Source organism: Agelaius phoeniceus, chromosome 2 (genome assembly GCF_051311805.1).
Source record: "Agelaius phoeniceus isolate bAgePho1 chromosome 2, bAgePho1.hap1, whole genome shotgun sequence".
NCBI lineage: Eukaryota > Metazoa > Chordata > Aves > Passeriformes > Icteridae > Agelaius > Agelaius phoeniceus.
In genome coordinates, this window is record NC_135266.1 from 77,356,833 (window position 1) to 77,369,995 (window position 13,163).

The 13,163-nt window shown below is 36.5% G+C and overlaps 1 protein-coding gene across 5 annotated transcripts in view; it reads right to left on the reverse strand.

Moving 5' to 3' along the window:
- Positions 1–13,163, reverse strand: part of CEP126 (centrosomal protein 126) — a 37,967-nt gene that overhangs the window by 23,793 nt on the left and 1,011 nt on the right. For all 5 annotated transcript variants that reach the window (XM_077173961.1, XM_077173959.1, XM_077173957.1 and 2 more), the window contains exons 2-4: positions 13,032–13,157; positions 4,271–4,416; positions 2,796–2,916 (exon numbers count right to left, since the gene is read on the reverse strand). In XM_077173961.1, the coding sequence (XP_077030076.1) occupies positions 2,796–2,916; positions 4,271–4,416; positions 13,032–13,157 (393 nt within the window). The remainder of the gene's footprint in view (positions 1–2,795; positions 2,917–4,270; positions 4,417–13,031; positions 13,158–13,163) is intronic.

Here is a 13,163-nt window from a genome sequence, read left to right on the forward strand (position 1 = left end):
CCTATCCCACATCTTTTTTGTTATTGTGGACCAGACTGACTGACACCTGGGCCCCAAAAATGTGGTTTGTTGGTTTCCTGGACACACAAAACCTCCTTTATATTTATTTGAGTGCTTAGACCATTCAAATTTATAAAAATTTCTACATGCTTGGACCATTTATATTGACAAAAGTTTCAACATTAAAACTTTTCTACAGACCATTTTTGATTTGTCATAATAAAGTTTATATCCCAAGACTCAACTTTATTAAACATAGCAATTTTAAACACCAATAGGGAAATATATCCTGTAAAAAGAGCAGCATGCCAGTTGCACACCTAATGTACAAACATCCCTGTGTCTGTTGGCTAATGAGTTCTCCAAAATCTTTGCTTTAGCATTCAATAACTAAACCCTACTAGAAGAAAAATGGCTCTACTGCAGCATGGAATACACTTATTAGGTGTTCCAGGACTTTTGCTTTCTCCAAGAGGAGTCAATATGTCTCCATTGCTTAATTTATTTTTTTACACCTTTTAAAAGAAAGACATTATGAATCCTAGAATCTTGTAAAATTCAGATATTCACTTGGGTCTGAAGCTATATTTATCTTGCATACTTAATACAGTATTCATTTCTTCCTCTAAAAGGGCACTGTCAATTAATTCTAGGCATTCTCTTTCTGAGGAAGGGTTAATTCTAAAGATGACACAAGATTTTTGGCTTCAGCATTTATAAAATTGTAAGAAGCAACAGAAATAGAGAAAGGTATCTACTACTTCATATGAGTTAGTTATCACCCATCCCAAAATATCCAATTAAAGGGATTCTAAGAAATTTTTAAAGCTTTACAGCTCAGAACTGGTGACTTTTAAAGAACCTTCACTGTTCAGAACTGTCTGAAAATGCTCTTCTGTTTTATCTGTACTAGCTGTCTTGTGACCTCCCCATAGGTCATAGTGGGCTCTAATTTTAAACTTTTCAGATGCTGGGGTCACTTATTTTAATTTTTTTTCCTTGAGAAATTTCTAATTTCAAACTTGCAGAAATATAATTAACCTCAAGATTCTTAGCTTTCTCTCAAATTGGTTACTAAGGGAAAACAAACTGTAAAATAATATGAACATATAAATATAATTTCTTTAGGAAAATAGGTTAAGAAAATGAAAGCCAGAAAAAGAACACACTACCATTATTAAAGAATAATGAGTCTTTTATATTATGCAGATAAAAATGGAATGACAGCACTCTAAGAAATGGTAAGTGGTTTGTGCAATGTGTTGCACAAGAAGCAGCTTGAAAAAACTTGAAAAATAAGGAAAGACAGTGAGATGCTGTCCTTAATCAAGTTTATGAGTGAAATGAGACAAATGATCAGCAAATCTGAGATAGGATTCAAAAACATCTACGTTTTTGCATAAATGAAACTTAGATTTAACAGGTAGATTTCTTGTTTGTTTCTTTGGTTTTGTTGCTGCAATCTTCCTATAAATGTTGCCTAGAAAATAGCATGAGTGTTAAGCTCTATGAGCGTGACAGTGGTCACAGGGGTTCTTGGATGAGGGAAGAGATGAAAATGTTGACTCCATGTTCAGAAGGCTTGATTTATTATTTTATGATATATATACTACATTATAACTATACTAAAAAGAAATAGAAGGAAAAGGTTCATCTCAGAAGGCTAGCTAAGAATAGAGTAGAAAAGAATAATAACAAAAAAAAGCTCTCTCGGACTCTGTCTGAGATAGCTCGGCCTTGATTGGCCATTAATTATAAACATCCAAGATGGGCCAATCAAAAATCCACCTGTTGCATTCCACAGCAGCAGATAACCATTGTTTACATTTTGTTTCTGAGGCCTCCACTTCTCAGAAGGGAAAAAAAATCCTAAGAAAGGATTTTCACAAAAAGATGGCTACGACATATGAGTTATAAAATATTTTCTCAACTGACCAGTTTATCACCTGAAAATGTGTTAATCAGAGCAGAGATATGTAAACAAGTTGAGTATCAATGTCACACTGAAGAGCACATTGAAGCCCAACAGTAGGGAGACCCCTTTCAGGCAGAATTTATTTCTGTTCTGAACATCTGTACAATTTATATCATGCAGAAAATAACTGAAATACAGAAAGGAATAATAAAAGCAGCTACAACAAAAATAACCCCCTGAGCTGAAATGTTAAAGAAATGAGAGATTGGGAAAGAGATAATCAGGAACTAGTAGAAAATACAGCAGATAAATAAAGTATATATGAAGGAACATTCTGTTATAAGTCAAGGTATCTTAGAAAAAGTATGCAAATAAAATTTTATGTGATATAAAATGAAATTTCAGGTCAAATTTTTACCAGTTCACTCTTGCTTCACATAAAGAATGAGAAATATAAAGGAATGATAGCTGTAAAGAAGATCCTTGGGTGAACATATAAACTAGTGTATCCTTGAATGTCAAAAGGAGAAAAATCTGGATAAAAAATCACCTAGACAGAATGATTCTGAGAACAGCAAATAATTTGATAACCGTGGCAATCTGAGTTGGGCTCATAACTGACTGGAGATTGGGTTAGTCTTGACTATTCCCAGAATTCGACTGAGGGAAAAAGGTTTGTGTCATCTCCTCTGCTGTCTTACCAACTGGACACAAACAACTGAATGAAATTGCACAATGTTTCACTGGAAAAGTTCACAGAAGTGCTCTCTTTGCCACTAGAGAAATGCCCTACAATTTCTTAAAGGTGATTGTCTGCTCTTTATTGAATACAGTAAGAAATTTACTTCCTTTCATCATCAGAATAAACAGGACTGCTTACCTGAAGTTGATTTTGTTTATGTTTTGCAAGCACTGTCCTGGTGTTAAAACTGATCCTTTAATTTGTTCAAGAGCTTCTTCTAACTGAAAAGCTGCTTTAGTCTGGACTGGAGGCATCAGAGCTAAAAACACACAATGGGGAAAGAGTTTTTTAAATTTGGAATATTTTACCCTAAATGGTTTGGTTAAGTTGCTGAAGTTTGGAAGCCTAAATCCAGACAGTTACAATAAACACAGTAGTTTAGCATTATTAGACATGCAAGAGCACTTTGAGTTCCTCTGAAACAAAATCCCAGTCTATTTAAGGGTTACAGTCACATATGTATTCAACAGTTTTGCTATTTGCTTTTAAACTGCACTATTGAAAAAATACAAGGTTAAAAAAATCTAACTTTGTTTTTACATCATGATTATTCCACTCATGCACTAAGCCAAAGTTATGGCTTGCAGATATTTTACAGAGGCCAAATTGTAACTTAATAATTGAACCAGTGGGGAAAGAAAAAGTCCAGACAGGCACAATGTGTTGCCACTTTCAAGTGAGTAGAAGTAGGATAGAGAGTAGCAGAGGCAGAATTTCTATAAAGGAAAACCAAGAGAAAAAACTGTGATTCCTTCTATTGCTACACAGTCTGGGCTGTCAGTAGAGCTATGAAGAAGCCTTAAACCAGTACTGTTCTATTTTGTTATTTTAATCTGACATTTGATCTTGAAGTCAGAGACATTACCTCACAGCTGGCACAACTGCAGTTGGGAGAGTAAATCTGTTAAAGAATACCTAAGTAATAGACCATATCTTAAGCATTTGAACACTGGAAAGTTGACGGGAAATCAGACTTGGCCAATGTTGCTACAAACTCCTGCCAATCTGCACTGATTCCAAGAAAGCAGGAACTGAGTTGAAGTGATCATTGCTTCCCAGTAAGAGAACAGCTTAGAAAGTGGACTAATTCAGGAAAAAGAAAGTTATGTACCATATTAATATATGCTAGGACTGCATTTACTTAATCACAAACAAAATGCACATTTTGGAATATTTTATATCCAAAGGTTCAAAGAGGGGATCATTACACTATCCTAGTAACTGGCTTTGTAACACCTCTCACCCAGCTGTGGAAACACAGTACTGCAACCAATAAGCACACTGCAGTCAAAAAAGTGGGGAAAACCCAGGAAGCCACAATACCTCAAGGAGGTCATGTACTTATGGTGACTGGAATACAGTGAAATGTCTCAAAATACAGTTTTTAGAAAAAAAAAATCTGTTTTTATTTCCCCTACCCAATTGTCCTATCTATCAGATCTGAGCTTCTTGTCAGTTGTTTTGCTTTTGTGAATTCAATTACTTTGAGTGAAGTTAACTGTTCTGTTTACTAACAAAAAGACTAATGGCCTCCAGAGGTCCCTTCCAACCTTAACTATTCACTGATTCTGTGAATATAAAAACACTTGTATTGTGAATAACAGTTGACAAACCTGTTTGTTTCTGCTGAGAAAAGGACTGATGAGCATGTTGGAACTTAGCAGTTGCCTCCTGAAATTTAATTTTCCTCTGCTGCAGAACTTGTTCTCTAAATCTTTGTTCTTTTGCTTCTTCTTCCTTCTGCCTTTCTTCAAAGGCTCTGTATATAAGAAACAAAAGTAGATAATTCCTATGTTTATGAATTACATTTACTGAAATACTAGTAACTTGCTTACCAACTTGCCATTTTAATACAAAAGCTTGTTTGTTCATAAATCAAATGCTATTAACTTCAGCACAGCTGGATTTTTAGAGTTTGTTGGAAGGTAAACAGGACAGTGGGTGATGAGAAGTCACAACACATTTTAATTTCTTAGCCTCAGCCAGGGATTTGATTATTTTTTATATGTGAATTAACATGCAGACTTGACCAGTTCTTGTTACCAAGGTGACTTTTACAACAGCTTTTACAGTACCACATAAGTGTATCATAGTGAGCAGATCAGTAGAAAGGTTAACTCCAAATGCTCTGTGTGTGCTTTTCATAAGCTGTTGGGGAAATAAAAACAGTTTAGAAGTTGTTATTTCAAAATAACACAAAGGAAGTACAGCTTTTATCTATAAATATGCATGAGTAAGTTGTAGTTGTTAAGAAGCTTCCTGAAAGACAATCAGTTTAGCAGCACAAAATGGGATAAAACAGTAAAACAAAACTATATTTGACAGAATCTGTTATTATTAAAAACACATTAAATGGGTCCTCTCACTGATTGGAAAGCAAAGCAGACTCTAGTCAAAAACAACCATCATCACAAAAGTCTCCTTCAGCAGGCATGAGCTTCATGAAGCTATGTAGAATCTTTTCTCCTGCTGACAGAATAATCAATTTTTACTGACAAATTATTTCCCTGAGTGAAATATACCCAGAATATTTATTGGCACAGTGCCTATGTAGGCAAGTCATATTTAACGGTTTTAAACTAAAAGAGGGTAGATTCAGACAGGTATAAGGAAGAAATTTTTTTTACAGTGAGGGTGGTGAACCACTGGAGCAGGTAACCCAGAGAGGTTGTAGATGACCCATCCCTGGAAACATTCTATTTTTAAACAGTAATACTGTAAAAGTAATGGTCTTCCCATGAAACTTCCAAAGCCTGCCATGCAAAGATCACTACAGCTGGGAGCTTCCCATCTGTGTATTAGAAATGTGATTTAACAGGTCACTAGTACACTAAGTAGGGTCCCTCTCTAGCCAGCATTAGTGCAAAGTTTAGCCAAGTTCTTTGTTTCTCTCTACACAATAAGATACCTTCCCATAACTCCAATCACTAGCAGTTACTTCATAACTCTTCTTGCTTAATGGAGCAATGCTGCTACTTCACAGAGCTCTTCCTTAAGTCAAGCTATTTTAATTATTATTCCCTTTGCTTTTCAGGGAAAAAGTTCAAACTGAAATAATCAGTATCCCTCTCTAGTATCCCTTCCATGTGATGACTGATCTCCTGTGAAAACAAACACAAAAATTATTTGAAATAGGTATTTTTTATTTTAGAAAGCTTAAAGGCTGTAATTACACAATAGTAAAAAAATAGAAAAACTGCCAGCTAATTCCCAAGTACACACTTATACAGGAATATTCACTTTAATCCACTTGGAAGCCAAAGTGTAGCAGAGAGAGAGAGACAAAGAACTTTCACTATTTTGAAAATTCATATATACATAGCTGTCAAAAGAGTTAGAACTGAAAAGTAGAACTAGAGTTCATGGTCCACTTTCAGTATTCCTGAATTTTAATCACCATAAAATCTAATACAGAAATATGCAATTTTATCTTGACTAAATGAAATTCACAGGAGAGGAAACAGACTTGCTTATCCTCATAAGTACTTTAGACATTCTTCATCAGGCCCTTTAATATCTCTAGAAGCTGATCAAGGCCTTTAGTTGAACTGTAGTTGTTAAATTCAGACATGTGGGAAATTCTACAATTTTATACCTGAAGTAATTCCAGCGTATAACTCCAAAAAAGAAAAAAGCCAATTCTGACAGAGTATTTTTTTTCAGACTATTTTGAATATGGCTTAGCTACACTCTTCCACATTCCTAATAATGAATATTAAAAAAGGACTGTTGTTTCATATACTAGGGAATGAGACAGTCCAAATGCTGATGCAAGAGGTCTTTTTCAGCACAGTTCATCATTATCAATATTTGGTTTGGATTAAGACAAGAAGGAGAAAAAAGGATCTTACTTCAAAATAAGAAAATACCTTAAAGTTATTTGGGGAAGCCTTATTAATTTCTTGACCTTGCAGAATGTAAATTGTAACACCCAGGATCATTATGTAAAATAAATAATTTACAAAAAGCACATTTACATCTTACAGAAAAACATTTAAAGCAAATGTTTGTTCATGCATTCTCCTTAAGTCACCAGCTTAGGTTAATATCACAGATGTAACATTGGCAAAAGAGTATGGCTTTAAGATGGATAGCTAGCAGAAGAATTTCCTGAATGGTGTTTTTTTAACCTAATTTTTCTGTCTACTATAAACAACCCAGTGGTGCAGCAATTTTTGAAATGGCTGCCAAAATATTTATGGAGAATTTGGAATACAAAACTTAAAATACTTAGCTGTCTCACATATACAGACATTATGTGGAAGGCATTTTTATGTTAAAAACAGTATGACTAGATGGTACAACTATTTCCTGGATAATTTTGTTAAATTCTCTTCACAGTGAAGTGATAGATGCTACATTCCCAGGTGGGTGGACTAAATGCTTACTACTGCATTGGATGAAAATGATAACTAAAAAGGAATATATACAGTGTGTATGGAGTGCTATGAAATGAATGTTTAGATACTGTGTTGATATATTACTCTTCCATTGCCACATCATGTTGCAAACCAGTGCACAGTAATTTTAAAATTGAGTTAGGGAGATATTGTTATGGTCAATGACAACAGTAGGATGAAGAAAAGGCTAGAATACAGTGTCACATTCAAAATTCCCTTCATGGGCAAACAGGAAGCAATCATATATCCTTAAAAAGATCTGTGGACATTGCCCAAAAATCAACAATTTTAATCTAAGACACTTCCCAAGACCAGGAACACATATTAAATCTATTTCTTCATCTTCTTTGATTATCATATGCTGAATACAAAAAGACAGCCTGCAATTGCTGCAAGAGCTTCAGAAGGACTCACCCCTATAATACTGTATGGGCTCACAGAGGGCTGTCCTGCAATATGCCCCAGAGATCCACTGGTGGGGTGCCTGCACTAGGTACCCGTTGTCACATTCCAAGTCTTGTTCATAGGCAACACCCAAGCACACCTTATATAGTCAAGCATGTTTTTTTCTTAGCATAATTCAAATTTTAAAGAGTCCAATTCTCATTAATCCAGAATTGTTAATGAAAAATAATAATACTGTTAGAATACTTCTATACAGAAAAAGGCTCAGTAATAGTGATATACCAGTTTAAACTGTTATTCACACATTGAGTTTCTATCCCCTTTCCTGATGCTCATTCTTGCATTGCTGTTTTGCATCCCAAGGTTTGTCGTTTCATTCTGGTTGTGCTGGAATGTTAAGGTGAACTGGCAGCATCTGGAGTTCCTTCACCAGGAACAACAGGATTTTCATGTAAATGCTTTCTCCCTCACCTTAGGATCCACTTGGAGTAATTTTTATATTTGCTAATACACTTTTACACCTCTGCTCTATCACCATCAATCTGTAGCTCCACAGTACCTCCAAATATTCCATACATGGTGCCTTCTATGTATGTTACATACAATTATTTTCTTCTCTTTATTACCTCTAAAGCCAGGTTTGTCAGATCTAGTTCTGCACTTCTTTAGCTGACTATTGGTGAATATAGCCATGGGGCGTCCAGTGCCAAGCCTGTGTACCATCTTACCATTCCCTGCCTGTACTCCTCCATGCCACATCCTGCACCTCCAGTTTTCAAAGCCTCTGCTACCATACCAGGCCTGCATTTCTCTATACTGCTTCATTATTTTAGAGTCATAAATGTCTCATCCTCTCCATAGAACAACTGCTTCTTACTGCTATCTGTATAAAACTACAATAAAAAGATAAACAAAGGCAAAATTAGCCACAGACACCTGGTCTTTTAGAGAAATTGCTGTTATAGCTAAACCAAGCAAAACAAAGCTGCTGCCAGGTCAAGAAAAGTTCAGAGAGCAAGTTTGGCAAGCATCTGTTTCAAGGCCTTGCAAATTCAGCACAATCCTGTGGCCGATTATCAGAAATGGCAATACTGCATTTCAAGTCCACATCACAGTGGTTACAGTGAACTACTACTTTTCACAGTTCCATTCTGATGCAGAAAGAAATACAAAATTCTTAAAACTCTGCCCTCTCTGTTTACCAAGTGCTGACATTGTTCTCATATTTTGGGCCATACTCTGCTTTTCATTTTCTATCAACAAAACTGGTGAATGATTTAAAGAGCTTCTATGAAATAATCAATGTTAATCAGCCAGTAGGTGGAGCACAAAGCTTGTGCATATGTTGAAAACAAAGTATTATGGAAAGAACAATAGATTGGGAATAGATTGGAAACGGATATAGATTTCCTTCCCCAGTTTCAACAGACAGATTAGCTTTTTCAAGGTATTTCAAAACAAACCAAGATAACTGACTGTAAGGTTTATTTCAAAATGCACACAGACAATTGCATTTTCAGAATGAACCAGCTACCCGCAGACAGTAACATCACAGTAAAATGGGAAACACATTTTGCACTGAGCAGTAACAGCACGAAGTCTATAGTCCCCAGCAAAACTGACAGCTGGTATTTAGAAAGCAGTGTGTTATAGAAACATAAAATACGATATCCTATTCATTTGCATTAAGTATGTGCTTAGTCAGTAGCTCTTATTTCCAGAATACTGTTATTTAAACAAAATATCTGCCAGCTACTGCCCCAGAGAATACTTGATTCTTAATCTGATTTTGAGATTGCAACTTCATGTATCAGTGAGACAATAAAGAAATTGCTTTCTTGATACTCAGGCAACTTGTAAAAACTGTAGGCTGTGGTTTTTTGCTGTGTTGAAGTACTGTTGTTAACACAAAGCTAAGGAGCTTGGTCAGTAAAAGAGATGCAAAGAAACAGATGACATCAGGGGGATTGAAAAAGATCTGAGATTTAAGTTACTGAGACTTTTATTTCCAAAGCTATCCTTGCTCTTTCTGAGCAAGTTATGCTTTTGTCTTTTACTACTAAACCAATTAACTGTGTACAGCTTGTAGAAGATGAGTATTTTTAATGTTGAAGGTGCTGCATTTTAGAAGCATTGACAACAAATCAACAGTAGACTGTCAGGGAAAATTTTATTACAAGTACATATAGAAAAGGTTGAAAACAGAAGACCTCAATCTGCAACAACCTTGCATATGCAGTTCTCATTAGCTTATAAAGTACTTTAGTACAACTTTGTTTAAAGGAGGCCTGCTGTTGGTCCCTGAAAAAACCCACAAACTAAAACCCACAGAAAAGTTTTCCTCCACAAAACAACATGAAGAGAATGAACCTAAATGACACAAGATTAAAGACAGAGCAGAAACTCTTCTGTATCTTCACTAGTGCTTCATCCTAAAGGGAATTCACTGCTTTTATTTTTTTTAGTAGAAAATTTATAAACTTAAGGTTGACACAAAATTTGGTTAGGCTTGATCAACTTCATGAAATTCTGCAAAGAAATGACAGTCCTGTAGATGAGAGGAGAGCTGTAGATATTGTCTATTTGGCCTTTACTAAGGCTGCTGCTACTGTCTCCCCTATGATCATCATAAATGAGATGCTGCTGTACAGGCTGAATGAGCAGAGAGTGAGGTGGAATGTAAATGTTCTGAATGGTCAGGCCCCAAGGGCACTGATCAGTGACACGAAGTCCTCATGGAGGCCCGGACATAGTGGTGAACCCTAGCAGTCAGTACTGGGCCAAATCCTCTTTAACATCTTCATTAAACATAGAAACACAGAATCATTTGGGTTAGAAAAGACCTCTAGGGTCATCAACTCCAACAACAAGCCCAGCACGGCAGAGTCCACCACTAAACCACATCTTGAAGTATACCACATACAACCACTCCAATGGGCAGCCTTTTCCAATGCTTGACAATCATATTCATGAAGAAAATTTTCCTAGTATCCAATCTAAACCTCCCCTCATGCAATTTGAGGCCATTTCCTCTCATGATGTAGCACTTGTTACTTGACAGAAAGGACCAACTTTGCTGTCAAGAAGGTCAGTGGTATCCTGAACTGCACTAGGCAAAGCCTAGCCAGCATGTAGAGGAAAGTGATCCTTCCCCTCTGCTCAGCACTAGTGAGGCCACAGCTGAAGGACTGTGCACAGCTCTGGTCTCGTCAGTACAAGACAGACATGGACAGACTGGAGACAGTTCAATGAAGGGCCACAGAGATGATGAAGGGACAGGAGAATCTCTCTAGGAAGGCTGAAAGATTTGGGACTGTTCAGCCTGGAGAAGAGAAGGCACAAAGGAATCTTCTTAATGTCTATAAATACCTGGAAGGAAGGTGCAAAGAGGAGAGAGCCAGGCTGTCTTCAGTGATGCCTACTGACAGGACCAAACTGAAACACAGAAGTTTCCTTTGGAATATCAGGAAACACTTTTTTTTTTTTTCAGGTAAGGATGACAGCACTGACACAGATTGCCCTGAGAGGCTGTGGAGTCTCCATTCTTGGAGAAGCTCAAAAGCGATTCCTGGGCAACCAGCTCTAGGTGGCCCTTCCTGAGTGGAGGTGTTCAACCAGATCAAGAGGTCCCTTCCAACCTTGACCATTTTATGTGAAGGTTAGAGGTAGAAAATGGACTGTCACACTCCACAGTGTACTCATTCCTACTCTCCATATAAAAAATTAAGAAGATACAAATTTTCTTTTGAAATTATACACTAGCAGTGCCAAGAATAACTCCTGATACATGCCTGTAAGCCTTGGCAGAGAGAAATTTGGGTGCTGCTGGATGAGAATGTGGAGCTTAAGAACATCATGCTACCCTTGAGAAACCACCATCATATCTAACACCTTAACACATGTAAGAAAGCTAATGGAACTTGGTTCATATAGACCTGAGACATGACCTGAGGGTTGATCAATCAATTCCTACCTGAATAACTGTCAGGAAAAAATATTTAGATTCAAGGAACTTTATTTTCAATTGACTTTCCTGAACATATGCAGTGACGCTTAATTTTTACTTATATATGTTATAGCTTATAACATTGTATGCACTTACTACCTTTCTAACATTAAACAAGTCACTTCTTCTCAGTTATTAGGAGAAAACCACAGACTTCTATTTGAACTGCTTATTGTGCTAATAATTACGGCATTCTCAATTATCACAAATTGAAACGTCTTCATTTTATGAATAGCATACCTAAATTTTTAAGTGGTTTACCTGAGTAACTTGGATTTATACTGTGGTTCTTAAGGCTACAATGAAATACATATGGAAATATATTTATGTATCCATGAGTATTACTTTAACTACACCAGTCTGTCAAAAATATGCAGGCTGTCTGGTACTTGCTTTTACATTAGAGTATAATATTTCAAGACCAGTAATACAATAAACAGTGTTCATCTGAGATGTGTAGCATTACAGTGGTTCTGTTCCAGAGAAAGAAATTGGGTATTTAATTTTTCAACTGGGACTCAGTCTATTATCTGTAAAGGTTGTGGGTCGCACTCTGTCTTTAATTATTCACAGGTGATTATATCTCTCTTCCAGTTTTCTTTTTATTTCAAAACATAAGTTGATAGCACATACTGTCAGGCTAAAATGGCAATATAAGCAATATATACCACCTCTCTTACGAGTTATGAACATATGCAATAAGTAAACATTGTACAACAGAAGTCATCAGATAAGGGAACTGTGGGGCACAAACATTAATGAGTTAACAAGAGTCAGAGGAAGCTGGTCTGAGGCTGGGGGCTTGCAAGGAGGAACCCTTCTGCCTCTGCAGTACACACAGCTGAGCTCTCTGTATGTGTGAGGGAAAAAACCTCTATGCCCATGACACTACACACAGCACTTCACTGAGACATTTCAGTGCATAATTTACTGAATCCATTTGCCACAGAACATTTCATGGCTTTGCACTCTCATGTATGCAGAAGAGACTATGTAAAGCTCTGTTTAAAATGTCAGTACAAAATAAGTTTATTATAAGTATAATCCTGTACAAGAAAAATGTTGCTTTGTGTTTACTGGGAAGTGGGAGCACAAAGCCTCAGCATGAAGGGGAGGCTGTGCAGCTGTTATGCCATGCAGACAGAAAAACACACACTTCAGAAGGCAACAATTGCCTTCTGCTGGCCCACACCGTACAGCTGAGTGCATTTTTCATACCTTCATGGAAGCTAATAAAACCCAGAACACCAGAAATGCAGATCAGAACCACGGGATGAAAGTGCTACTTACCTTTAGTTTATATGAGATGTGACTACAGTGAGTTTCCAAAAATAAGCAAGTAAATCAGAATATTGCTATTTCTATTTTATTTGTCCTATGGCAAGAAACTGGATTGGTGAAACTTTTCAGCTTAGATTCCTCTAGGCCAAAGCAGTGAGCTATTTATCAAAGTGAACATGAAAATAGTAGAGATATATTGATCTGTCTCAAGGTTTTGACTCTTTTTGCTTTGGCTTTCTCTTTTTTGTACAGTCCTCCATTAAAGGAACCCTAGTTACTTGCCTTCTTCTTCTGTTTGTCTCCATCAAATATTTCATTGCCTTGCTCCGATGCATTTTTTGATCCTTTTTCAATGCCCGACGTTCTTCTTGTAAATCCTGTTCAAAATGAAACATTAAATCTCTACCCCTAAGA